Genomic DNA, 26,204 nt, shown 5'->3' with positions numbered 1-26,204 from the left:
TTCTGACCAAAGTCACCTTCAACAATCAAATTATCTCTAAATTTATATAAAACAATCACTCCCAATCAATCAGAGTTTATTAGCTCCCAAATGATTCCCATTGCCTCTTGAAAACTTCCAGTCGCCCCTCCCTTTCATTGTCATGCACACCAACACACACTTCAAATATATGACAGTGTGTAAGGTCGTCTACAAACACACCTGTGTGCACAAAAGAAAATCAGCTGACAGCACTAATTTACGTTGAAAAGTCTTTTAATTCCTGATCACATACGGCACAGTTGTGTTGGTTTTAAGCACAGTTTGTGAGATTTTAGTTGGGTTTGCAGGACTTAGAAAAGTTCAGTCTCCAAACTGGCAGTCTGCTGGGTATGTGGGGGCAGACAGGCACAAACAAAGTTAGTTATAAATTGCTCTGGGCAGAGCAGCGCATCATCTTTGAGATTCCTGCTCTCTGTACTCAAAATATAACTAAGTATAATGATAAATGTGATAATTGTCTTTCTAATATCTAAGGACTTCATTTAGGACTATTAGAATCACATACATTAAAATATTTCTTCATTACCTATATACTTAAATACAATGAAAAGTATTATTACTTATTTTGAAATTGAGATACATTTTAAAATCATCAATTTGAAAAATGAAAATTCTACTACTCATGACTTCAGAGGTAATTTGTGGTTGTTTGGCACATTCGGAAAGTAAAAATTACTGAAAATGACAATTTAAAAAAAAAAGTGTGTGTGTGTGTGTGTGTGTGTGTGTGTTTAAAGAACTACAGATTGCTGTTTTTCCCCATCTAGTTTGGAGCACTCCCCGTCTCATCAAAATCACTCCATCACAGCCGACGGAAGTAAATGCCTTTTCCCCAGACAGGACGAACAGAGGAGGCTTGTCTGAACTAAAAGCATTTTCACACTGCAGGACCAATCTTCAGCACTATTGCCCTGACCAAGGTTATTTCTGTTCAAACAGCAAAGCCCAAGATGATGTAGTGAACCGATATCCCCGGGTCAGCATGGTCTATTCCGTCTTGGTAGCTTTGGGTGGTGTACCTCCGGGCTTCAGCATCCACAATTTTATGGTTCTAGAGGTTACAGCTGAGCATGCAGATTATTTTTTTTGAAGGTGTAAAAAGGCCCAGTGGATACTGCAAAATGCCCTTATCTGGTCATCTGCTGTCAGCCCCAGATGTCCTGTAAGTAGCGTTTCTCCTCTCTCAGCACTGCCAGTCTCTTCATGGCATCCAGTTGGTCCAGCTGAAGCTCCGTTTGGATCATCTGCATCAGGGTGTCGTTTACGTCTTTAGCCATGTTCTTAGCATCTCTGGTGAAAAGAAAAGAGTATGAATATATTAGAGAAAAGGGCAATACAACCAATAGATAGTCCTATGTGTGTCTAAGCACAGTGACATGCCCATATTTTGTACATCCAGCAGGGGCTGCCAGGAGTGTATCCTGGAAGGAAATAGCTGAAATCTCTCTCTTGCTGTTGCAGCATACTGGGGGAGATCCATCATCCTGTGAACCTAAAAGGATATTTTCTGACTCTGAGGAATTCACACAGCTCTGATGTTTCAAAGATCATATACTCAAAGGTGAGTTAAGATACCTGGCAGTGATGAGAGAGGAGACAAAAAAGGTAATATTGAGCTATAGAGTACTTTATTTATTAAAGCCAGCAGGATTGTTGACATCACTTTACTTGTTATATGCCTGTGTGTGTTTTGCTTGTTGTCTTTGTACTGACAGAGACACTGTGTGGTGATATGGAAAGGGACTATGTTTACACTACAGATGTTACACACTGTACAAGATGTTGCATCAGTGTGAGTTCAGCAGTAGCAAAGGAATTGCAGAAGTGATGCTATGAGCACAAAGTCCACAACATGTTAGGTAGGGGTGCACGATTCAGAAAGAGAATTGATTCAAAAAAACGATTCACAGTATATAAATGTAGTTACTTTTCCCATGTGACTGCAGTAGACCTACAATTAAAACATTTTTTTTAATGTGAATCGATTTTTTTGCACACCCCTAATGTTAGGCTCTTCAGCATTTTTTATGGATTTTGTGCCTTGCTCCAATGCAGAGCTAGTCATTGGCCGACAGGTGAAGTGGGCAGCTGCACTTGCACCGGATGCAGCTTGATTGCTTCAAGCACTTTATTCGTTAGCAGCAAAATATCAAGTTTTGTCTTTCACTTTCTCTCTTATAAGCAATAATTTACCCATTTTGATAGTCCAAAGCAAAAACAGAGATATTTTCATGTCAAGGTTAAGCGCCTGCATTTGTACATTGTTGTGTGTAGTGTGCCTTTACTGTGATTTGTAGATGTTAACACAGAAAATATGGAGGAACTTATTTGCACCTTCTCATCTTTAAAGCCATTCTTGGGAAACTTCCTGTCTACCTCTGTAAAACACTTTCTGTTTGAAACAACGATCACACTGATCAGCAACACAGATAATCTTCCGTATTTCCAGAGTCTTTGAGTCTCTGAACTTGGCAAAACTACATTTTTGTGCTATGCACATATAGCCAGAGCGCAGAAAAGAGATGCGAGTGAGATGCTCTGCAGTCCTTTCACACTCACAGTGGACACATTGAATACAAGTGCAGCCAGAACATGACACAACCATGCCAGGTGGGATAAATGTAAAGCGGAGTGAAAAAAGCAAATATTCCTCAATTTGTTTTACAAATTAGTTATTAATATCAGTGACTCTTACCCGCAGACATAGAAGTAACCATTCTGTTTGAGCAGGATGTCAGTGATGCGTTGGCTGTTAAGTAGCAGGTTGTGTTGCACATATCGGGGTCGTGCTGCTGCGGAGGTGCTGGCCTCCTCCTGGTCATCTCTGGAGAAACACACCATGAGTTGGCTCAGTGTACCGCTGGACACAAAGCCCTCCAGCTCCTCTCTGGGACAAGCAGAAGGATCACAGAGACACATCCAAACATTTTAGGTCATTGTAAATCCAATTTTCTACAAGGTTGTTCCTGTATTCTTGGACAGGTTGTTGTGGATTTGTAAAAAAAAAAAAATGATACTAATTGTAAAAAGTCTTTCCAAAGCTAGATTCAGGAGAGCCAACATTCAGTTGCTGAGGTGGAGAAAAGTTCACGTGAGAGTGAATGGCAGAACAACTTTGTGGGATAGAAAAATACATGCAACCTAGAAATAAATGTAGAAACTACTGACCTAATAATGCCAAGTATTCAACACGTTTTCATTCTTTCACATCCAACACTCTACTAAGATTCTTAGCAACAGCTTCAACCGCCTCACAAGACATAAATAACCCTCAGAACATTTCCTAAGAACAAAAAAAACTGTCACTCTTGATAAAACAGAACACAGGTGGGCAAAAGGTATAAGCACAAATGTGCCAGACAACCAATTAATTTTGTTAAACGAGAGAATTGTAATAAAAAAAATCATAAGCAAGGTCGAGTCGCTGTTATAAGCATCTTTTTACAATCAATACTTCCAGCCTTGCAGTTAGGTGTAACCTTGCTCCCTATCGGTGGTTTGTTTGCCAACTACTCCTTCTTCTGCCTCAGTGTTTTAAACGGCCTGGGGTGCTATTGGAAGGGAAGGGAAGAGGAAGGTGGTAAGGGAGTAAGGTTTACTGTGGCTCAGAGCATCTTGTTTAAAGTTAAGCAGTCGGAATGAGCAGAAACACACACAGACAACAGCACACACACACTCATAACAAGCCATGGCTCCGAGATCATGGGTGAAGGTCTTCGCCTAGGGGTCTGTGTTTTGCTGCAACCCCTCGACTAAAATGAGGTATTTTTCAACAACACACAGAACCTGTGGTGTAAATACTAAAGGGAGAGATGAGTATTGTTTTAAAAAAAACAAAAAAAACAAAACAGAATTGTTGCTTCTCCTGAACTGTTTACCGTCTAACTTTTTTATTGGATTATTATTATTATTATTATTGGTAGAGTCTTGTTTGATGTCTGAATATGAATCATCATAGATTGATAATCGTGTGAGCACACACACACACACACACACACACACACACACACACACACACGGCAATATCCAGGACCCTAACGTGAACCCAGCAGGCCTTCCAATTATGTTTACCCTACAGCATGAAATCACTTGCCATGAAGAGGCCGAGAAATCGGAGGGAGGGGGAAAGGAGAGGACAAGTTTGATGTGACAAGCAGAAAGATTGGCATCAACCTCTCACAGGGATGTTAAGTGCTGCGGCTGATTGAGGCACATCGCAAGCCTTGTTTGTTTTTTGCTGTATTTCAGAATACGATCAGAGAGTTGGTCACATCCTGCCTCCACATTTTGTAATATTTATAAGCCTAAAAAGCTGTTTCAAATTTCACCCTTTTTATGACTTTAGCTGAACTTTTCTTTTAAAAACATGGGACGATGAAAAAATGCTCAAGACTATGCTAAGCAGGGTTCTCCATTCCCAGGCAATGCCAAATTGCATTTACTTTTAAAGAAATAAATGCAGGCAGGCAATTCAACTGCAGGTATATTGTTCTTATTCTGCTAACCTATTTAAATTGAGTACAACTCTTCACGGGTGGCTCATAAAACAGACTAATCGCTTTGGTCAACATTGTGGGGGTGTTCATCAGAGAAACCCACACTGTGTGAACAAACCACCGCATACTAACTGGCTGTGAGTTTGTATTTAACTAAGGGATAGAGGAAGCAAAGGGGAACAAACAACATCCTCTGTGATCTATTCTTGTGTGATTAAGGATGCTAATCCATTCACACCATTTAATCCTGAAAAAGAACTCGCTCACTGCACCAGAATTGAGTACACGTGTACTGCCGGTACTAGCAAGAGCCGATACAATTAGTGTGTAGTCAGGAGAGAATGAAGTCAGAACAAACTGATCAGAGCAATGATCTATTCACAGGTTGATGTCAGTTAATTGGACTCAATTAGATTTTTTTCACAATTAAAACACAGACCCCTGATACTTTGCACAGATGGAAAACATTTGATACACACAATTTGACATGATAGCACAAGTTAGCACAGAAACGCTGCTCCCTTCGGTTCCTGTCTAGAATACAGCCTTTTGGCGGTTATGAGCACTAGATTTTTTTGGGATACAGCGGAAAACAACATGCACATGCAGGTGCACAGAGCTACATTAGCAACATAAGCATTCATTTGGAGTCAGCTGACAAATGTAAGTCCAATATTCACTCTCCTTTATTCTATTTGGTCTCCACCAACCCATGAAGAAAATATTTAGCACTTCAGCTGCTAAATGCTCCACTATGTTCACCAGCTGGTCACTAACCTTTTTCGGTCTGCTGTTTAGTGCTGGGCAGGTAGCATCCGGTGGGTTTTTAAAACTATTTAGAACTTTTTAAAACAGCTGCCTGCTGTGCCTAGAGACTACGCTGATGAGAGCAGCGAGAGTGAACCGAAACAGCAAAGCCGTAAAACAATGACCTGAAAGCTCCATAGAGCTGAGGAGAATTTGAGAGGTGGGTGATAATCCTCTGTGGGTTCACCACTCCGAGTGACCCCTTTTATATTACACATAGTCATTTGATCCATGTTTTACATAAAATATGTATTAGCACAGCTTTAATATTACATATTTGCTATTTAGCTGAATAGTTACTTGAAAAGTTTTGAACATTACTGTTGAGATTTGTTAGCTTCTGAGCTCAACAAATCCAGATAATCTATCAACTTGGAAATGGATTCATAAAATAAATGCCTATCAGAACCCAACCATAATAAAAAAAACATCTATGCAACTTCCTGACTTGAGTCACAATTACAGTACATGGCAACGCAACAAATGTTAGTATTCTGTTCCCTTTCACTCATACTGTAGGTGAAGATCATGTGACCTTCGTATGTGTTTTCTTCCCACATCTTAATGCATCCTTGAACTGAATATCCACAATGCTCATGTGAACAATGCGTTAGCATCAACAACAAAAAACAGGAATCCCTCAGGGTTCAATTTGCGGACCGATGCTCTTTAGCCTATTTATAAATGACCTTCCTAAATCATGCAAAGGGCAGGTTTACAAATGTACGCAGATGACATGTCTGTATGCCTATGGTACAACAGCCTAGGCAGTTGTAGAACAACTATCAATACACCTGGATGCAATAGCCCGATCGCCGAGACCTAAAATTCTAAAGGGTACAGATGAATGAGTCTTGTCTGTTTATGGGATTTATGCATTTTAATGTGGCAATGTTTAATGTTTTTTTTTTTGATTGTTTAAAAGCCCTTCTAGGGACGGGCATTGGAAATTAGCAATAGCTATAAATGTTGTGATGCTGTACACTGGAGATTTGTTGCGCAAATGTCTATGTTGTGGTATCTGTCCCTATTGAAATGAACATGAAATGATTGAAATGAAATGTGTGAAAGTGAAGAGAGAATACCCACATCATGTATACAGACAGCGAGACGTTCATTATGCAGGTCCCAGATTTCAATATGGAACATTCAGTGGCAAGGTGAAGAAGGATGTATGGAAGACAATATACCTGACTCACAAAGGTTAAGGAAATTATGTATATAATATGTCAACGTGTATGGGGTTTGTGAATAACCACTGAACTTAAAAAAAGGAACACAGCTTACCTGAACAGGTAGTCTCTGTCTCTGTGGCGACAACCAAAGAACAGCCAGGTCTCGCCAAATATGGCCTCGGGGTTCGCCTTCCTCTCCATCTCTCTGTAAGTCAAACAGCGAATGTTAGTGGTCAATCAATACCAACAGACGGCCAAACCAGATGGAGGAGAGGGAGTCCTTTCTCGCAGTAGAGGTTAAAGAAGAGTAGTGACACCATTAAGCACTGTCTGCAACGACGGTACACTGAGTGCCACAATTGCCTAATGCACGGAAACGACAGCAGCGAGGACATTATATGTATTATTAAATTTCATCCAAACAGAAGGACAGATACCATCACTATAAACAGTTTGTAGGGCTTGTGCTTTGTGTGTGGGTGTGTGTTTTTGTGTTCCAGTGCAAAATAACTGCTCCTGCAAAAGTGATTCTTCTTGTGGCTTGGGAGTTTGGCAAAGCTCCCAGAACCCTTTGCAGGCGATGGCAACGCAGCGACACAAAGCAGCTCTGAGGATGCCAGTATCTGTACCGCACACCTGCTGCAAAGGTGACAGGTCTCTCCCAGATAACAACAGTTGACCCCTAACCTTTCATGATGCCATCAGTCAGTTGACTCTCCAAAGAGCCCGGCATTATCTGTCTGGGGCGGAATGAAAAAAGAGAAAGGGGTGTTGATGTGACCGACCACAACGGGGGGCTGAGGAATACCACAGAGAGGCATTGAGATTCGGCCTTTTGTGCTGCTCCACTGCACTCCGAGGATATGTGCTGCTTCCCCTAAACACCACCCTTTGACCAACAGACTCAGTCATGCTTTGTGTTTTCCAGCAGTCACAAAATTGAAATGGTAGCCAACTCTTATGGTTGGTGGAGTTCTATGGAGCATAAAAAATTGTTAACACATTTACTTTATTGCTGAAATGATAACTTAATTAATTGATCAGTTTGAGCGACAGACAATTAATCACCAGCAATTTGTATTATTATTAAACCAATATAAACACATATATACATACTCTGCTGCTTTGAATAAACATATGTGTCTGATATGGTGTTGGTTTTTTTTTGTTTTGAAGGGGACATAGAGTATTATGCTCTTTTTCAGGTTCATATTTGTATTTTGGTGTTTCTACTAGAACATGTTTACATGCTTCAATGTTCAAAAAACACTTTATTTTTCTCATATTGCCCATGGCTGATGCACCTGTATTCACTTTCTGTCTGAGACATTCTGTTATAGCATCTGTCTCTTTAAGCCCCTCTCCCGAAAAAACGCCCAGTCTGCTCTGATTGTGCGTTTCTGAACAAGATTACACGTTTCCCTGACGTTAGCATGAAGCTACATGTAGCAGTGTATGAAATGTAAACTCTGCAATAACGTACCTGGAGCAGGTGACGTCAGCTGAGCCGGGAGCAGAAAAAACTGTTAAAAGCAGAGTGTTCAGAATCGTCTGAAATCTGAGGTTTTTGCTTACAGGGATTACTCTTACATACATTTACCTCATTATTTGAAGATTTGGCCACATTTAATATGAACATCCGATATGGTAACATATATGACAAAGGAAAAGCATAAAAGATCCCCTTTAAAAGTAAAACTAATGGAAACAAGACTTGTCCTGCATCACTGAAACTCCATTCTCATTATATGTGCACCGGAAGTTTCACGTTTTCCCATTAACACTTAAGTTGCTTGTACATATATGTCTTAAACTCAGATATAAGGTAAGTACAGAGGGACTTTCTCCCTCCAGCACAAATGTGGAGTGAAACTAAAGTTGAATTAATGTGTTTCATTTGAGAGCAATAACCAAACCATTAAAATTCATGACAGCATGTTAATTTCTTCTGGCAGCATGATGAAATGTACAAGGATGAGATGAAAAGATCTTTGACATAACAGGTGATGTCTATCAAGCAAATGTCAATCAAAACCAAAGTTAGGATAACAAAAAAAAAAAATGTAGAAGGAGAAACCCGTTTTGTTTTTGTTACAAAAAGTTTACCGTAGATCATTATCAACGTCCTCGGAAGAGTTGTGGGCAAAGATGGAGAGACAGATGCAGACATTCTAGCCCGAATTGGGGAAGGCTACAAGAGCTTTTGTTACACTAAGGCCCATCTGGAACTCAAAGGAAATATGCCAAAACATCTAACTGCTGCTCTGCAGTTCAGAAACACGGAGAACAACAAAATCCTCCACCAACAAAGTCCAGACATTTGTCAACAAGTGCATAAGCACCTTCAAGAAGATAACACTGGCCAAACACCATCAGAAATAAAGATCTGTGGAAGAAAACAAACTGGGACAAAGGAGACCCAGAAACGGCTGGAGGAGGTCAATAGACAGAGGCAAAGGCAATAAAGTACACTTGGATGGAACTTTTTTTCTTGATTGGGATGGTTAATAGAAATGTGTCTTGTTATAAATTGACAATGTAGTGCTGCACTGTATATTGTACCTTCTTTAAAACAATAAAAAAATACCTAAAAATACTTGTTTTATTATTAAATATCTTTTGGATTGTTGGTTGGACAAAAACAAGCAATGCGAAGACTTCACCTGATGGACATTTTCCCGTTTAACATTTGATTGACTAAATGATGTACATACGTATTATTATTATTTTTTTTAGATTAGATAATAAGCCGATTAATATAGAGCTATAGCTAACGATTGATTATGTAGCTTTAGTAAAAAAAACAAAATCAATGCAAAAGTCTGATTGCTTCACGCTCATTAATTAAATGTTTGACCAGTTAATAAAAATGGTTTGCAGCATGTTTGAACTTTCTGTCTGTGACTGCAGCCCAGTAACAGAGCTGTCTGGCTGACTTGATCCAAACGCTCAGATCCCATCCATTAGCATCCTGGACGAGATTCTTCTGATCTGCAAACAGCCTCAAGTAAACTCATTTTAGTGGGCTCGTCTCCCTCCTCTCACTGCCTGCCCTGCAGGGATCAATACCAATATGAAAAACCTGGATTCCATTCTGAGTAGACCACACCGGCGCCTTTCTCTGAATACAAATCACATCACATCACATACCCACACTATAACAGCCTGCAATACAATCCCAGGAGGGAAGGCAGCATCTACAGAGCACTCCATTTAGGGTCGAAATCAGAGGCAGTTGCCTTTCAGTGCCATTCAGATGATCAGCAGGAGGGGGAAACTGCAAGGAAAGCTGGGGTGAAGACTTGGTAAACATTTATAACGCAATTATCTCATATTTTTAATCTGTTTTCCTTGCATCTCCATGTGAGAGGTGCTGAGTAGCTTTTTAGGCATAGGATTACAACAAGTATAAAAACAAGAACCTAAATACAACAACAGCTCAAAGCTTAATCACTGAAATTATATTGCAGAATTACACCCATGTACATTCAACGTTCTGAATTCAAAATGTTTTCATAATACAGGACAATGCTGAGTAACATGTTGTAGCTAATTGTAATCTGCTGTCTGGTTAGACTGATAAATAAAAGCTCAATATTCGTTCACACAAACTTTAACACGAGTTGTCATAGTGAATGTGCCAAGTATGCCTGCTGGCAAACCTAAATATTGAATTGTGTAAACTGATTTTTATCCAAAAGAAAAGCTTGTTAGAGCTGTTAAGGAGATTAGGGCTAACCACTCTGTTAAAATGCAATATTTGTTTAACTGTCACTGCTCTCAGCTAAATAGAAAGACACTGAAAATCACATTCTCCATAAAATCCTTCCACGAAAACCACAGCAATCAATACCAGACTACTGGGGTGCCTCTGACCTTTAGAGATGCTTCTTCTTCTATTTGTTACCAGCGCTACAAACTCGTACAAAGTTCTTTTGGAAAAAGCCATTGATTAACAGAAGGGGTGGAAGGGGGGAATCAAAGTGTCCCCATGATGTTTTGGCGCTAACAGTAGCCTTCTCAGGCCTCGAGGCAGATACAGCGTCCCGTTGACAAACTGGTGATTGTTATCTCCTATCAGAGTGCAGTGTCAGCCGCTGAGGCTTTGTTTGGAATCTCAAGTTAGATTCTGTATAACGCCGCACACCATGACAGGTTTTTACAATCCTTCAGCACAATACACAGCTGGCAGGTGAGAGGATGAGAGACTCAGAGAGGGAGAAGGGACTGAGGAGACAAGTCGAGCTGGTTCACATAACTTTATACTTCAACAGTGAAGAGCCTCTTGAAAAAAAAAATAAAACAATGTATTTGAAATTTGATAAAAGGCATTTTTTTTAATAAAAAAAAAAAAAAAGAGTCCAACATTGAACTCTCAAGAATGCATTTGACGAGGGGTTGCATTTGTTGCATTACGCCTACCAAAATCAATCAAGGTCTGAGTATTTAGCTTGCACTGATGAGCAGGGCTGCAAGGACAATACTTTAATAAATCACATATCTATTTTGATATCTTAGATTTTATAGAGCAGTGTTTGGGTACCACTGTAAGGATCAAAGTAAGACTGATATGTTCATATCACAGCCTTTCACAGAGTACTGTCCCTCTGGCTCAACCTTGATCATCGAGAAGAGGAGTCAGTCTAAAAACGTGTGCCATCTTCAGTGATCCTGCATCCCAAAGGGCGCAAACATCTCTCAACCCACATGACCACTTATCCAGAACACAGCCATCTCTTCAGCTGGTGCTGAGTCACCTCTCAGAGCAATTACCCGCTGACGCCACCCGCCACAACAGAGCAGACGTCCGGAGAATTTAGAGACAATTGGAGTTGACTGGGGCATAACCTCATTTATACAAAGCCACCCAAGAGTTAGACATGTCAGTCTGACGAAAAAGGCTTACTCTGCTTTCTAACAAGTCTGTGGGCCTGATTCAACACACAGGCATCAGCCTGGATAGAGAAGAGTCAGTCACATTAAATTCTTTTGACAGGTCATCATCTTGCAATCTTGATTTTGCCATCAATTCAGAACCTCCGAAAATTTAACGAAATGTCACGTTTTCTACCAAATGATAGCATCCTTCAAGGATTTAGACTTAAAGCAATGGTTTAACAAGCCTGAGAGAACTACGGCGTACTCAGCTAACAGTCGATATCCTCACACCACCTCATCAGCAATTACAAGCAATGACCACCTACTGGACTTTTTTACTTTCAAATCAATAACGCTCCATGTGCTGCTTTGACTCCTGGTTCTTCATTACAGGCCGAGTCATAAACTTGTGCATCTGAAAGGGCTTAATTTATTCCTGTAGAGACGAGTGAAGCATCTGAAATAATCCCTGACGTGTTAACAGCCCTCGATGCTAGATTTATTATGCCTTATGAGATGTACATGACGTTGACTTTTATTGGCTTTGAACGTGGTCTCATTTAATTGTCTCTGCAGATTACTCGAAAATATGCATAGATGATGTGCACTTAACATCGTTTGAACATTGGGAATATTCATTACTGAGTGCAGAATTTTAGCTGGAATAATCTGTGTCTCACAGCACACCAATCAGCATATAACATGCATGTTTCTGATTCTTGAAATGAACATTTAGCTGACCTACTTCAGCAGCATATCTTGGAACATGTATAACATTGGCAGGATCAAGAACATTACCACATGCATGCACTGGATCCTCTTGACGGAGACATTTGTAAAACTGGGAATCTCAATACACACCACCTCTCTCTCTTACTTGTTAAAAATGTCACTTATGGTGCAAGATAATATTATAATGTGTTATTAAATTTGGCGTACCTTTGCTGAAGGAAGCCAATGAAGGGGGCAACTCCTGTCCCCGGTCCGACCATTATAAAGGGCGCCGACAGGTCAGAGGGAGGCCGGAAGGAGGAGTTGGGTCTCAAACTCACATGGATCTAGGGTCAGAGGCCATTAGCAAGCATTTAAAATAATGAGAGTAATTACAGCAAATCTGAAAAGCCACTATGGGCCTACCAATCTATTAATTGATCTACTTAATATTCTAAGACATACTAATAGGAAAACTCATGAGCTCCAACTGGAATCCATAGAGTCTGTGGCGGATTTACTTTCTTTAATTTAAATACATTTATTAATTAACCACACACACACACACAACTGGCCCAAAGCTTGTTCATTTCTTAGTGGCTCACACATCAATATTGAGTTTCCAGAGCAGCCTAAAACATGTAATAAAAACAGGTTCAATTCATAATGCCTCAAGTGCTGCAGTTTCAAGGAGACACTGCACAATTTTCTGATATTATGCTCCACACTTGCCTTCCATTTTACTCAACAACCTCTTGAACTATAATATTAGAAGGAGAATGGGCAGTCCAGCTCTCCTGGCATTTTTACTGAAACAAAACTTGAGACAAAGACAAAGAAGGGACGGCAAAGTAAGCTGTAGCAGGATTTCAACCTAGCCAGGAGGGGTACATGTATTCAATTTCTTCCTGTGTGTGTGTGTGTGTGTGTGTGTGTGTGTGTGTGTGTGTGTGTGTGTGTGTGTGTGTGTGTGTGTGTGTGTGTGTGTGTGTGTGTGTGTCTGTGTGTTGCAACTATTACAGCACCTGAACACTTGTACTGGCAAATAAGAGCAATAAGACTTTCAGCCAGGGCCAAGAAATATATCAGCCATAACCAAGCGTTCACAAATTTGCACAATCTACACTGTGTTCCAAATTATTATGCAAATGCTATTTTACACTGATTTTCCTAAATAGTCGATGCAAATGACAGTCAGTATAATTTTCAAGTCACCAACCGTTAGGGTATAAGTTGAATTTCATTTCATCTTAAATTTCATATTAAGATGTGTTTGATTGAAATAGCTTTTGATTTCAGTAAATGACCTCCTAATGCTGCAAATTCAGCAAATGACCATTTTCAGTTCTATACAACCTATAAAATGTTTTGAAACTCTGTTGTGCATAATAATGTGGAACTGTGCATTTTGAGTTTTTTATTTTGAAAAAAATACTGTTTTCATTGGGTGGTTTGTTCAATGAAATTCGACTTATACCCTAACGGTTGGTGACTTGAAAATTATACTGACTGTCATTTGCATCGACTATTTAGGAAAATTAGTGTAAAATAGCATTTGCATAATAATTTGGAACACAGCGTAGTTTCAGCTCCCCATTTTCCAATGTATTCATTACCTTTGGCAGAGCCGGGCTGCTGGAGGATTCAGCCTTCTCAGGAAAAACCAGGACGGGATTGATGAGGTCAAACAGCCAACCGGTACACAAGCCTCGCCTCCCCGCAGGCCGCCCAGGGCTTGCTGGGAACTCTACCATGTTGAAGACAAAATGCAGCTTTCCTGGGTACCTAAGACAGGAGCTATAGAGATGGGACCGCAGAGAGTTTGAGACGGAGGAAGACAGAGATAGAGGAAAACAACAGTGAGTGTGCAAGGCATACAGACAGTGACAAGCAGGGAGATACACCGAGATTAAGTAAAAAATAGAGTGAAATACAAAGAGAAGCAGAGGGGGAACAGAAGGTACAGAAAGCCATAAGCATTAGGAGGGAGGATAAACTCTCAAGAATAGACAACAATGCTCCTAAAATGAATCACACAAACCACCTTTATAAAAATCTAGTTAAACAACAGCTGGTCAAAGTAACAAGGGTACATAGACTTTTGATGTGATGACAATTACATGACTTTGAAATGCGCTAAGTCATGATTAACACCAGTGCTTTCCAACATTTCTTGTCTCCTGCACCCCCACAGCCCTGTCTGATGAGCTCAAGTACCCCTTCATCAATACCAACTGTTGTGTTCTAAATATGTTATTTTTAATGGATTTTAAACTGGATGTTATTAAACACTATTAATGATACAAAGGTAGATATTGTTACAATAGCTTTATAATATTTTCATACAATACAACTGTCAATGTTCAGGTGGGTTTGGTCAAGCTTGAACTTGGACGTTTTAACTGTTATCCATGACTTTTAGCGGACTATTTCAACTGTTTATTCATTACTTTTAGCTAACTATTTCTCTGTTCTGATTATTGTTTTCATGGACTCTCAATAACAAGTGTTACAACCATTGACTGTATAAAATAGGTTACAACTGACTACTGGTTGGAGGGAGGTATTGTGCAGTCGGCGTATTGTAGCTGGTAGCTTATTCTACATGGCTTACACTTAATATCAATATCACACCAATTTGTAATCCTATTTGTGTGATTATTTTCTTCCTTGACATAAACACGGATATATTTTTTTATCAAATCATAATTTACATCTTTTCAAATTAGTTGAGCTACTCCACAATCTTTCTACATAATCCCTGGCAACAATAGTCACAACCCCCAAGGATAGAAGTACCCCTGGCTGGGAATAACTGATCTGGCGTCTGCTTCATTTTAGACACAAAATAGTGCTAGAGAGTGAGAAAAAAATAACTTCCTGCCTGTCTTGCTTCAATAAAACTGCCTCTCCCTCCTCTCCATTCCAGTCTTCACTGCTGGTTGAAGAACTCTCACCCTCTCTCATCCTTCACTCTCCAGTTCCTGTGGGCCACTAGAGACCTCTATTGACCACGGCATCAATAATGCAGGCCTCTAATGTCTCTGCACCATCTGATAAACTACAGCCACAGTCTCTCCTGTCTGTTCACTGTCTCTCTCTCCACAAACATACACACACATAAGCAGCTAAGTGACGGACTAATGAGAGATGTTTTGGCATTGAGTTAGATGTTCCACATGAGCTTTTATGCAAACCTAATGGGTAATATCTTAACAGGAAGAGCAAATCAATGACTGGCTAAGTGAGGCAAAAAGAGGGAACGCTTGCGCCTTTTTAAACTAAGCACAACTAGCTAAAGTCTACACAATATTTATAGTCCATTCTTATCATATGTGCATTGGTTTCTCTCACCCATCACTGGTTATTGCTTATTAGGGAATTACTTCTAAACAAAAGCACACATAACATGGGCTACAATGTTCAGGGAATCCTAACAAACGTTAGAGACATACACACACAAATAATAATAATAATAATTATCACTATAAGGTCTATATATCATGAATTCAGACAATAGTTTCTAAATGGCTCGAAAATAAATGAATATGAAAATGCATGGAGCTTCCCTTTGGTGTTATAATAAACCCTATCAAATGCCACATGATTTGAAAACTCAGTCCATCACTGTGAAGGAGCTGACAACATAGCAGATCTCCAGTGTAGCTGCCAATAGTGTGAGATCAAAATATATGTCTTGTCTAGTAGCACCTAATAACCAAAGTTGAGGTTTTAGCAATATAGAACTTGATACATGGAGGGATAACATATCAACAGCTTTCCAAAATATAGTTAGAGGGTTATATATAAATATTGTCTTCTTACAACACCAACATAAAAATGACATTTCACCGCATTTCATCACATTAATCAAACCAAATCTTTTCTGAAGTATAATACATTCTATGCAGTATCTTAAAAAGAACTAACTTAAGGCTTAAATTACACTACAAATTTAAATTGCAATGGTCATAATGGTCATGAATCAATTGTGCCCTTATCATGCCATAATTTAAATATCATCAGCATTAAAAAAAAAGGAGAGATGTTGTCAATTCACAGCTTGTTGCGACTATTTCCATATCTGAACACTGTTTAGAATCACTGGAAAAGTGGTCAGTTTCATGGATTCTTTAACTCAGGCAGATGTTTTAATTTATACGGAAACACAATCCAATGACACCGGTAGAAATTAGGAAACTTCCACCATCATGTGTGGTGAGAACAAGACAGACATACATACTCATGGATACTTGTTATTCCAAATGAATGATGCTATAGGAGCACATTCGTGCACAGTTTCATGCAGGACAAAATGTAACATCCATTCTTATTTTTCTGTCACCTTACCTGGCTGCTGAATAAGGCCTGGGCTGCAGTTTCGGCAAATGCTCTGAAAGGCAAGCACAGCTGTCAATCATCGTTCTGTACCGCTAAGATTTTGTTACACGGACACCCATGACAGAAAGCAGACAAAATAAATGAAAGTCATCTCAGTCCATTGAGACATCCTACCTACCAATTTATCCACAATAACCCCCAACCCAAGCTACAGTCTTGTTTCTAGGACACTTCTATATTTATGAAATTACAAACTCAGGGTTATGGAATCCCAAGTGTCCAGATGTGGAGCCAGTAGGAAACAGATTGCTTATGCAGACCTTATTTCATTGCCAGCCATGAAGGTGCCCTCTTTTGGGTAATATGTAGTGTGCATTACAACCGTGAGAATATGTCAGAGAAATCAGGAAAACTTATAAGAGTTAGAGATGACTTTTCACCCCGTAGCACCAAGATTTGACATTCGCTGTGCTATGACCACCACCAACTACTAGATATGGGCAAAAAAGAGTAATTGAGAGTTGCGTGATGTGCTTGCTATGTAGTCTCTTACACTTCATTTGCATCAAAGTGATAGAAGAACCTGGAAAAGTAAAGCTGCACCATATGTACCAGCTGAGGCCTTACAATAACACATTTTTCTGCCAAATTGCTTGGAAAGACAAACAGCTGGACTAAATCTGCTCTCTCCTCTCTTTCTGAATCTCTCTGACACCTAAACAGCTCAGGGTGTTAGCAAGACAGCCCCGCATTTGACGTCCATTTCAGTTTTTTTGTTTTTTTTTGTTTTTTTTTTTAAAATGGTGATGCATGTAACAGTTAGTTTGAAGTTTGAAAGGTTTTGAACAAAAACATTGGCCTTGCCCGAACAGCAGCCTTCTACTACACATTCATCGAGATTCCTCCAGATTCTAAAAGGGCTCAAGGGCTAACACTTCATTTTTAGAGAGCATGGTGGGCTATTGACACTAAACCAAACCTGCATTCCTGTAAGCTGATACAGTATGAATATGGTACAGAATGGTACAGTTGTTTATAATTTATCCAAATAACAAAGACCTTTGGGCGCCCAGTAGAGTTATGTTGTTGAAACTAGTACTGTATCTCAGTCTGGAAGAAGAAAAGCAGATCTGTTCACTGTGTGACATCTCAATAGTCATGTTTCCATCTAAATCGTCAATCAACTTGAATTTTAAGCAAACTTTTAAAATGTCGCAAAAAAGAAAATGCGAATTAGAAGCGTTTCCATCAACTGGTTAAGAGCGAATAAAGTACACTACGCAAAGCGTCACATGTTGACGTAACACATGGTTGTAGATTGCAAACCGGCTTGCTAAATTTAGAGTTTAGAGTTTAGAAGCTAAGTTCTTTGGCTAAATGGAGAGAGGTAATACTGTACAAGTTGGCCACCTGTGCAGAATACAGGGTTGTGGCAGAGACATTTGGTGTCAGCAAGACGGCCGTTCACCGCTGTGTATACGCAGTGTGGAGGGCCATACAATTCAAGCTGTTGAACCGATTCGTCAATTTACCTGACGTGTTTGAGGCACAGGCTATAGCGCACCGCAACTCCACTATGCACCTTGTGCCACAAGTGTACGGCGCACTGGATGGGACGCCTTTCCCGATCCTTCCCCCATCCGATGGATATCGGGACTATAGTAATGTGAGTTACATGTTTGCTACGTCACAACTTATTCGGCAAAGCTGTTTCCATCTCCCATTTTGCGTATTAACTCTCTCGAAAAAGGCAAAAACCACCTCAAGCGAGAGTAAAAACTTTTTCAAATTTTTTCCGTTTCCATCAACATTGTCTAATGCGATACTTCAAAATGCACATAATAAATATACATTGTTGGAAACATGACTAACGATAAATAATAAAAAAAATAAAAATAATTTTGTAATTTTGCTTGTTTTTTCAAAGAAAGAATTTCATGTACAAAACATTTAAATTATCCAGTTACTTAGAGAAAGCCTGTCAGATGAAGAAAAAGCCCTTTATCAGGATACTCTTTAGGAATGTAGAATTATTTTTCTTTTCGCTATTCTGCATACAACTTGTTAGAAGTTTTCACAAAAACATGGTACTCGCAAAAAAAGTATATACAATATATATTGTTCTAACGGATTATTTTGTATATGTATGACGTGAACATGTCTTGTTATATTTTTTTATGTTTGTTATACGTACAGCAGAGTCTTATAACCCCATATGTGATGGGCCAAATGTTCGGCATGATACGGAAATAAAACTGTGTGACTTTTATTATGAAAAGGATGTCAAATGTTTAGACTTACTGAGCCAAGACTTCAGGTTGGCCTTGCTTTGTTATAATCAATATGCTTGTACTGTAGATGCAACTCACAGTAATTGTTTAAATAATTAGGACTAAGCTGGAAAAAAAAACAAAAAACGTTTTCAACGTTTCTCAAAGAAAAAAAAAACCTGAACTTAAACCCCTGAAGGACAAAATCTGTTTGGACAAATCATCACATACTACAACATATCCTGCCATCTTTTTCTATCAGCACCAAAAGGAAACACACACCTCTCCATCAGACTGTGTATCATGTACGTTCACACAATCCTCTGGAGCTACGCGGGGCTCCGGTTCCTGCCTTTCTATCACAGAGTGACAGCACGTCCGAAACAAAGGACGACCAATCCATCATCTCACATCACTGCACCATAATGATACTGCTGGTAGGTAAAAAGGATATATCACTTTTAAAACCTCTGGTTGCAATGCTGCTTTTTTTGTTGCAGTAAGTGGCTTGTGGATACATCTTTAAAAAATATGTATTTAAAAAAAAAGGTCTCTGTTCCAAAAAAAAAAAATACAGTCCCCATGGTCCCCACTATGTTTTCAGAAATGATCATTTTCAAGGGTATCATCGATCATACTGCACAACAATATAATCTATTCCATCTCAAAAGTCTCTCTGTGCTGCAATTTATATGCAGAGGTACCGTTTTAGTGGGAAAAAAAATAAGATAGCAATGTGGTTGAACATAAGTTATACTTCTTGGGATATATGGATAGTTTCTTTGGCTGCAGTTAGATTAAGGGAAGTTGTTAGCAATAAAGCATTAAGAAGAATTCTCCGTGGGAATTCAAGTTACTTCTGAGAAAAGGATCTGCAAGATTCATTATACCTTAAATTAATAAAGTGGGAATTTATGTGACATGCATGTGCAGTGTGTTCTCTGTGACCAGGAAAATGCATTTAAAATTTCAAGCTTTTTTGGAGAGAGGGGGAGCACCAGCCTTTTGGGATACAGATACATTCGCTTTACTTTCTTCCACAGTTCACAATAAAAAAAAAAAAGAAGAATAAAACTCATCCTTGTACAATTTTCTTTAGCCCTGCGGTAAAGTAAACTGAAAAAGAGGCTCATGGACAGCATTCAGCTCCCGGGGGCAATGACCCCAAAGTTTTTATCTGACACGCTATGTGAAACAATGGACCATATAACAAGAGCGCTGACTCTGAGAAGCAGGTATCTTTCTCAATTTATATCCAGCATTTACTTTTATACCCAGGCTGCACTTGGGCAAAGACATCTGGGCTTAGATGCATCTCTTCTCATTATTTATAGTTAGTGTATAACAGCATAAACTCTGATCAGCAAACACGTCCCCTTCGGTCGGGGTAATGAACCAAGAACAGTGCAAAAAATGCAGCCTTGTGCTTTACATGTGACACACTGAGTCAGAGTTGACCATTAACCTATGATCCAAACTGACCCTGCACGTTTGTGTCCTTGCAAAGCTCAGTGGATCACCAGTAAACGGCCCCCTGTCCCCCAAATAACAGCTGTTGCCCTGAAGGCCCTCCAACGCCACATTTTTCACGAGGGCACGATTCCCAATTTCTGCATCAGTTCACCACTGAAAAAGGTGCTGTGGTTGGCAAGTAGGCCTAAAATAACTGACATTGGGGAAGGCCAAGAGCTGTGACACAGCTGTTTTAGAGGACAACTCAACTTGTATGTAAAGCTGTAGCCAACTAATTTCACTGTCTGGTAAGTTTCAGTCAAAGCGTATTAGATCTATACCGAATGACTGGCCAAAATGTTAGTTCTCTACCAACAGTATAGATGGCAGACAGCAGCAAAGAGGTATCAATATTATTAGCGGGGTCATGAGTAAACTGAGAAAATATCTCTTGACTTGCAGCTATAATATTGCCATTATAGTCACACAAAAACCATATTGGAGCTACGTGGACTTAAAAATGTGACAAGGAAATGAGTGTCGATCCTTTAGGGAGCCCTCGGATGTACACTGTCTGACCATTCAGTTTAAGTAAATGCTCTCATAAAATCAGCCTTGAGACTGGACTCGTAAATCTTGCTTTACTGGGGCTACAGTGACCCCTACTGGATGGAAATTATTCAGACAGACACACCTGCATAGCTGAAAGCAACACTTAATACAGACTTGACATAACCTGAGGTATTTTCACAAGTGAAATAAATAGATGTGAACAAAATTATTCCACTGACATTTTGTACAGGTGCAGTCTAAATCGCAATCACTGAAGGTTTCTCATTTGCTTCAGGCAACATGAAAGCCTGCATTTAATTAAAATATGCATGTATTATAATAATACGTTTGTAAATAAAAACTGAAAAACAAATATGCCAGAACATTGTCTGTTTTCTCATTAGTCACTGGATAAATGTTACACATGAAATGTACCTATTTGTACTTCACAGTGGTTCTCATGTTTTGTAATATGTGCTGTAGTATGTATGTAAAATGTAATCTACCAAGGATGCTTTTTACCCACAATAACCCTGATTATTATGGACCAGGAGAAGTTCGGACCTTATGACGGAGATAGACAACAGCAGGGACTCTGACCTATGAGGAGGCTGAGAGGAGGCGAGCAGGATGGGAAGGCTGTGAGAAGCTCCATGGCGCTAAGGCTCGGATCTCTCACATACAGGTTGTAGTCTGCGGCGCCTTGTTTACTGCAGAGCTCCTGCAGTCTCCTCCTCTGCACACCGTCCCATGTATGCTCCACCAGCGCTCGGAGAAATGCCTGACAAGAGAGACAGAAATCAGGATGTGAAGTCACTTGAAGCTGCTCTGCACCTCCATCAGCAGCAATGGTTTTTCTGACGTAGGTTTCTATTCACACAAAAGGGCATTTAATACATTTTCTAACAGTGCAGTAGGACAGATTCAATGCCACATTGCACACAGGCCATAGAAAAAGAGAAGTCTTTGTTAGTTTTCTATATGAAAACTGTAGAGGTGGACCTTGACACCAGCCCCAGTTGTGGAATACAGCCATTTTATTTTTCATGATGCACGTTCTACACCCATAAAGTCGTCATTTTGTTTTTAAATGCTTGTAAAGCTACTGACAAATTAGCAAATTCAAAGAGCATTCTTTTAATCCTAAAACAAATTCATCAAAATCAATTAATGCAATCAATTACTATGTTAAATTTGCAGAAGACAAGCCACTGTTTAACTGGTATTTCATCAGTTATTGTTAATCCTTTTGTAGGCTGAGATGCAAATCACAGGATTAAAAAAGGATCAAAAAAGAAATGAGACTCCTGAACAACTTTTGGGAGTGATGTTGCTTTATTCCGCAGCCATTCATCACTCCGATACAGTAATCACAACTTCTGAATAATTGTCATGCCTAAGTGTTCTGTATAATTTCAGTGATTTATTATAGTTTATGAGTACATGTATGGAGAGATTAGCGTTGGAATAATTATTATCCCCATCTTCCAATCCATCCTGTATAGAAATCTTTGACTAGTGTGAAAACATTGTCTGTATCTGATACAATCTTTAAAGAGCTTCAGTAATAACATTAAAATTTGTCTCAGCAGAAATGGCAAGCCAGGACATGCCACGTATAGCTTTCTGTATTTGATGGCGTTATGAATATTATTAGGAATTGTACTTACTAACAGGCTGAGGTGATTATCTTTCACTAGCCTAAAAATCATGAAGTATAAAACTTATAGGTGCTGTAACTTCTTGGATTACACAGACAGGTGGTGTAAAATAAAACTCTTACAGCCTTGTACGTCTGTGTAGACAACAGTTTGACCTAAAACTATCAATTTTTTAGTGCTGCAATTTTATAACACAGAGGAGAAAATGAGTTTGTGCACATGTCTTATATATAGCAGTGGACTGAACTGATGGTGGCTGTTAGATGTAGTGACTGTATCTTTCTGACACATTATCAATTTAATTTGGACAGTTGAAAGTTTCTTTAATAAAACAATCAGTGCAGAAATCAGTGTCTCTTAATTCATCATACTGACCAAGTATACCAAATATCTTTTTGCATAGCATATCTTAAAAACAAAATATTTTGTTATAAGTGTTAGTATGCAGTGTGCCATCATTATATAGGCATATTCAAGCGCTGTGTCATTTTGTGCTTTAAACAATGCTCAATACTAAGCAATATTTAAAATATTGTATTTATTAACGAAGCAATTACATTGTTGCCATTTCCTTTTGTCATTCAGTGTGCTCAGTGTTTACAAAGAGCAGTAAACAACTGATGCAGCTCATGCCAGAGGGAAATAAATCGTTTTCATTTTGGTTACACTATAATGTTTTTATTAAATAATGAATTTAACTACGCAGTAACAACATTTTGAGGGTGTAAATACCTTGAGAGATGGAAATTAGACAAGAAGTGCAGGAAGGTAGACAAGTTAGCTACTGTCACTACAGTAATAGTGTTTGAACGAATGCTGCAAAAGTCAATTCAAGTGAGACTCATGCAGGCCACATCTATACATACATGCAATTTACAAGACATAGAACAATGTCAGGACATGCAGTACCTTCTTAGGAACACTTCTGATCTCCAGACACCATGTGAGCAGGTACAGCAGAGAAATGTTGTGGGAAATGTAGGATGGCACCTGGGCACCTATAACCAGGCAGGAAAGAACATTTGGGAATTATCATAGGTATGAATGTCACATCATCATTGAATCATTTTGTTGTCAGTGCTGTGTAATCTTTGGTAATTCCAATGTTCTTTCCAAGAGTACATGTTAATATCATTTGACAAGCACACTTTACCTTTTTTCTTAGTGTCTTTACGTAGAGAAATGTGTACTTTGTGGTTCCTCTGGTCATGAAGGCCCAATCTGTGGAGCATGTCCTCAACCTCAGCGGTCCTGTTTGGGCATAACACATCATACGAATCCCCTGGATGATAGGTCATCATCGGGTGAGCCTAAGAATGAAAAAGATGAATCTTAAGTCCAAACTGCAATTCATACTGCAGTATGACATCTAAATTCATACTGCACATTTAGAAAATGTTCAAAAGCTTACAGATATGTCCAGTTCTAAGAGAAGGGCCATCTTGACTGAATCTCCTCTGGTCAGCTTAACTGCCCTGGAGATGGGAACCTCATGGAGAGCCTCTTTGTTTAACGGCCCTATAATCTGAAAGAAAACATTTATGAGATAAAAGGATGAAATAGGGCACAAATACTGGCTTTATCAGCAGCATCATTCCTCACCTGTTCCACAGTATCCACCTCCTGAAGAGAAACATCGAGGTAGGGAGAAGGCAGAGCTGGAACATTAAGAGAGGACTGCGACAGCGGCGGCAGGGAGTGTGTCAGTGAGGCTGCCAATGCAACATGGGGAACTCCAGCATCGCCGGTCTGTGTCTCCGGTGCGGATGTAGAAACACTGGCAGTACCATGAGACTGGGGTGCCAACCCAGGGCTCCCTGCAGGAAAAGCTGGCCTGAGATCAGAAACGGCAGTCGGTGTAGCAGAAGCCGAAGATGAAGCAGCAGTTGCAAATTTGGAGACGGTTTCTACAGATTCTCTGATCGACTCGCAGCTCTGGCGGTCAGTTATGCTCAAGAGGTTTAGTTGGACATCTGGTATAGTTGAATCAGGAGTTGCCTTTGGTGAATCATCCGCTTCTCCTTTCAAGTAACCAGTCCTATCAGAATCCATGTTTGATAAGGCTCCTTTGATTGCTTTCCACAGCCCTTCAAGCCAGGGGTCGACAACCACCTCCAGCCTGGAGAGAACAAAGTTCACAAAAATGTATACATGAGTGTAAGAAAAACAAGAGAAAGAGAGTGGGTAGGTTAAAGGCCAAATGCTGAAAGGTGGATTTCAATACTACAGAACTTACCCTACACCATCATCTGCATATCCTGTCGCATAAAATTGTTTGGCTCCAAGTTCCTGTAGACGACGCTCAATTGTCTTCCCACAGTTGCAGAAATTTGCATAATTTGTGTCTCCTAAAGCTGGAGCAGACAGAGGAAAACAGATGAAGATGTCTCAAGCCAACAACTACTCAGAAAGTAAACATTGCGCAGTGCTCTGCATTGTAATGATTTACACAAATATGTTTTGCAAATCAAGTTCACCGTAATAACTGCAAAATGATCTACCAGACCTTCAAAGAATTTACCTAAAAGTGCATAGCGAAGGTGTTTATAGTGGTCAGTGGAGAGGGTTTTCTTCTTGATGCGCTTAACAAATTGGAGGGCATTGTCTGGTGGTTCCCCATCTCCAGTAGTAGACACAATAAAGACCACTGGGGCATTCTCTTTCTCCAAATTGTACTGGAACCAGTTATATGATTATTCAGTGAGTGGGGTTTCCACTAATCAATGTGAAAATTCATTACATTAATATCCACAAATGCATCAAGCAACAGACATCACATTTACTAAGATATTATTGATGTGTTATTGTGTGTCAGCAGCCATGCAGTAGAAGAGGGACTTTAACAGCTCTGTTTCATGTAAAGCGCTTACAATGTAATAGCTACCTTCTCATTTTGGCTCAAGCAACTGAGCTCAGCGACCAGTCCATGCTCCTCTGCCACCTCAGCTATTCCTTCTGCTAGGGACTCGGCTTGGCCCTTCTGAGACCCGTAAAGAACCACAAACCGAGGCTTCACCTCACAGGGCATGCTAGAGAATTCAGAAAAACAAAGCAATGTGTAGATTGAAAAACATTTGAGAGGCACAGAAATAAATGTGCAAGACAAACCAAGGTTGATTAAGTCAACGCAACCACTGTTGGGGTGATTAGGATCTAATATTTAATTGTCGAGCTGTATTTTCATGGATATTTCATCTTACCTACACTGCACATTTTGACAGGTAACAGACAGGCTGCCACATAACAGCCTTCGAAACGCTGTGAACCGCAACAGCCCTGAACACCACCATAAAGTACCCGGACGTTGCGTCAGTTTTTAATGTAGCACTACAAAAGTGCACGTGGATTCGGGCATTTCATTTATCTTGTCTCATATCTAATGCTAAATCAAACGCAACATTTTAGACAAATGTTAGCAGCTAAAAACTGCCAACTAATAACTAAACGTAGCCCAACATTCGATCCTTATTTTCGAGCTAAACGTATCCGTTATAAAAAACAAAGTACAGATACTTAAATCTTGTTAGAACCGGGTATACAGGCTGTGTGAAGTTCTCGGAAGATATATTTTCTACCTTTTCAAACCAGCTGTTGAAATCAACTCAGTCCTCATGGAATTTTTAGTGTATCTGGTATTCACGCGAGATTAGGACACAGACTGAGTTTGAGGTTTGAACGTGATTGGAAGAAACCAAATTACAAAATAAGATATTTTCCGTTTTAACCTTTAACTATTCTGTATGAAAAGCTAGACATTGTTTTTCACAATAATTTTAAAACAGTTCAGTTGATTGTGTGTTGTCATTCTGAGTAAAGGCG

The 26,204-nt window shown here is 39.5% G+C and overlaps 1 protein-coding gene across 5 annotated transcripts; it reads right to left on the bottom strand.

Annotated features, from left to right (window-relative positions):
• Window positions 1-237: 237 nt before the first annotated feature.
• mtrr (5-methyltetrahydrofolate-homocysteine methyltransferase reductase) lies at window positions 238-26,194 on the bottom strand. 5 transcript variants are annotated; one of them, XM_031281908.2, is made up of 15 exons: window positions 25,961-26,194; window positions 25,270-25,423; window positions 24,907-25,060; window positions 24,622-24,739; window positions 23,988-24,504; window positions 23,797-23,910; window positions 23,539-23,695; window positions 23,295-23,383; window positions 21,325-21,505; window positions 16,460-16,502; window positions 13,726-13,906; window positions 12,338-12,456; window positions 6,633-6,725; window positions 2,738-2,929; window positions 238-1,332 (listed from the first exon to the last, which is right to left on the bottom strand). In XM_031281908.2, the coding sequence occupies exons 1-15, from the start codon at window positions 25,996-25,998 to the stop codon at window positions 1,188-1,190; spliced, it is 2,295 nt and encodes a 764-aa protein (XP_031137768.1). In that variant the 5' UTR covers window positions 25,999-26,194; the 3' UTR covers window positions 238-1,187. The 5 variants fall into 5 exon arrangements, with proteins under 5 accessions (XP_031137768.1, XP_031137769.1, XP_031137772.1 ...); XM_031281909.2 differs by having other exon boundaries at window positions 25,270-25,414; XM_031281912.2 differs by lacking the exon at window positions 25,961-26,194 and adding an exon at window positions 25,586-25,941 and having other exon boundaries at window positions 25,270-25,414.
• Between the last annotated feature and the right edge of the window lie 10 nt (window positions 26,195-26,204).

This window comes from Sander lucioperca, chromosome 1 (assembly GCF_008315115.2).
Source record: "Sander lucioperca isolate FBNREF2018 chromosome 1, SLUC_FBN_1.2, whole genome shotgun sequence".
NCBI classification, from domain to species: Eukaryota; Metazoa; Chordata; class Actinopteri; order Perciformes; family Percidae; genus Sander; species Sander lucioperca.
This window is presented reverse-complemented; position numbering and strand designations above follow the sequence as displayed.

What these genes read in the sequence shown, in the direction of transcription:
- mtrr (XM_031281907.2), bottom strand. Translation starts at nt 25,675, where the DNA reads ATGGTGGTGTTCAGGGCTGTTGCGGTTCACAGCGTTTCGAAGGCTGTT. An exon ending in TCCTCTCAGCCTCCTCATAG is followed by an intron (nt 16,503 to 21,324) that starts GTCAGAGTCCCT and finishes CTTGCCTTTCAG; the next exon opens with AGCATTTGCCGAAACTGCAG. An exon ending in ATTGGCTTCCTTCAGCAAAG is followed by an intron (nt 6,726 to 12,337) that starts GTACGCCAAATT and finishes TTTGACTTACAG; the next exon opens with AGAGATGGAGAGGAAGGCGA.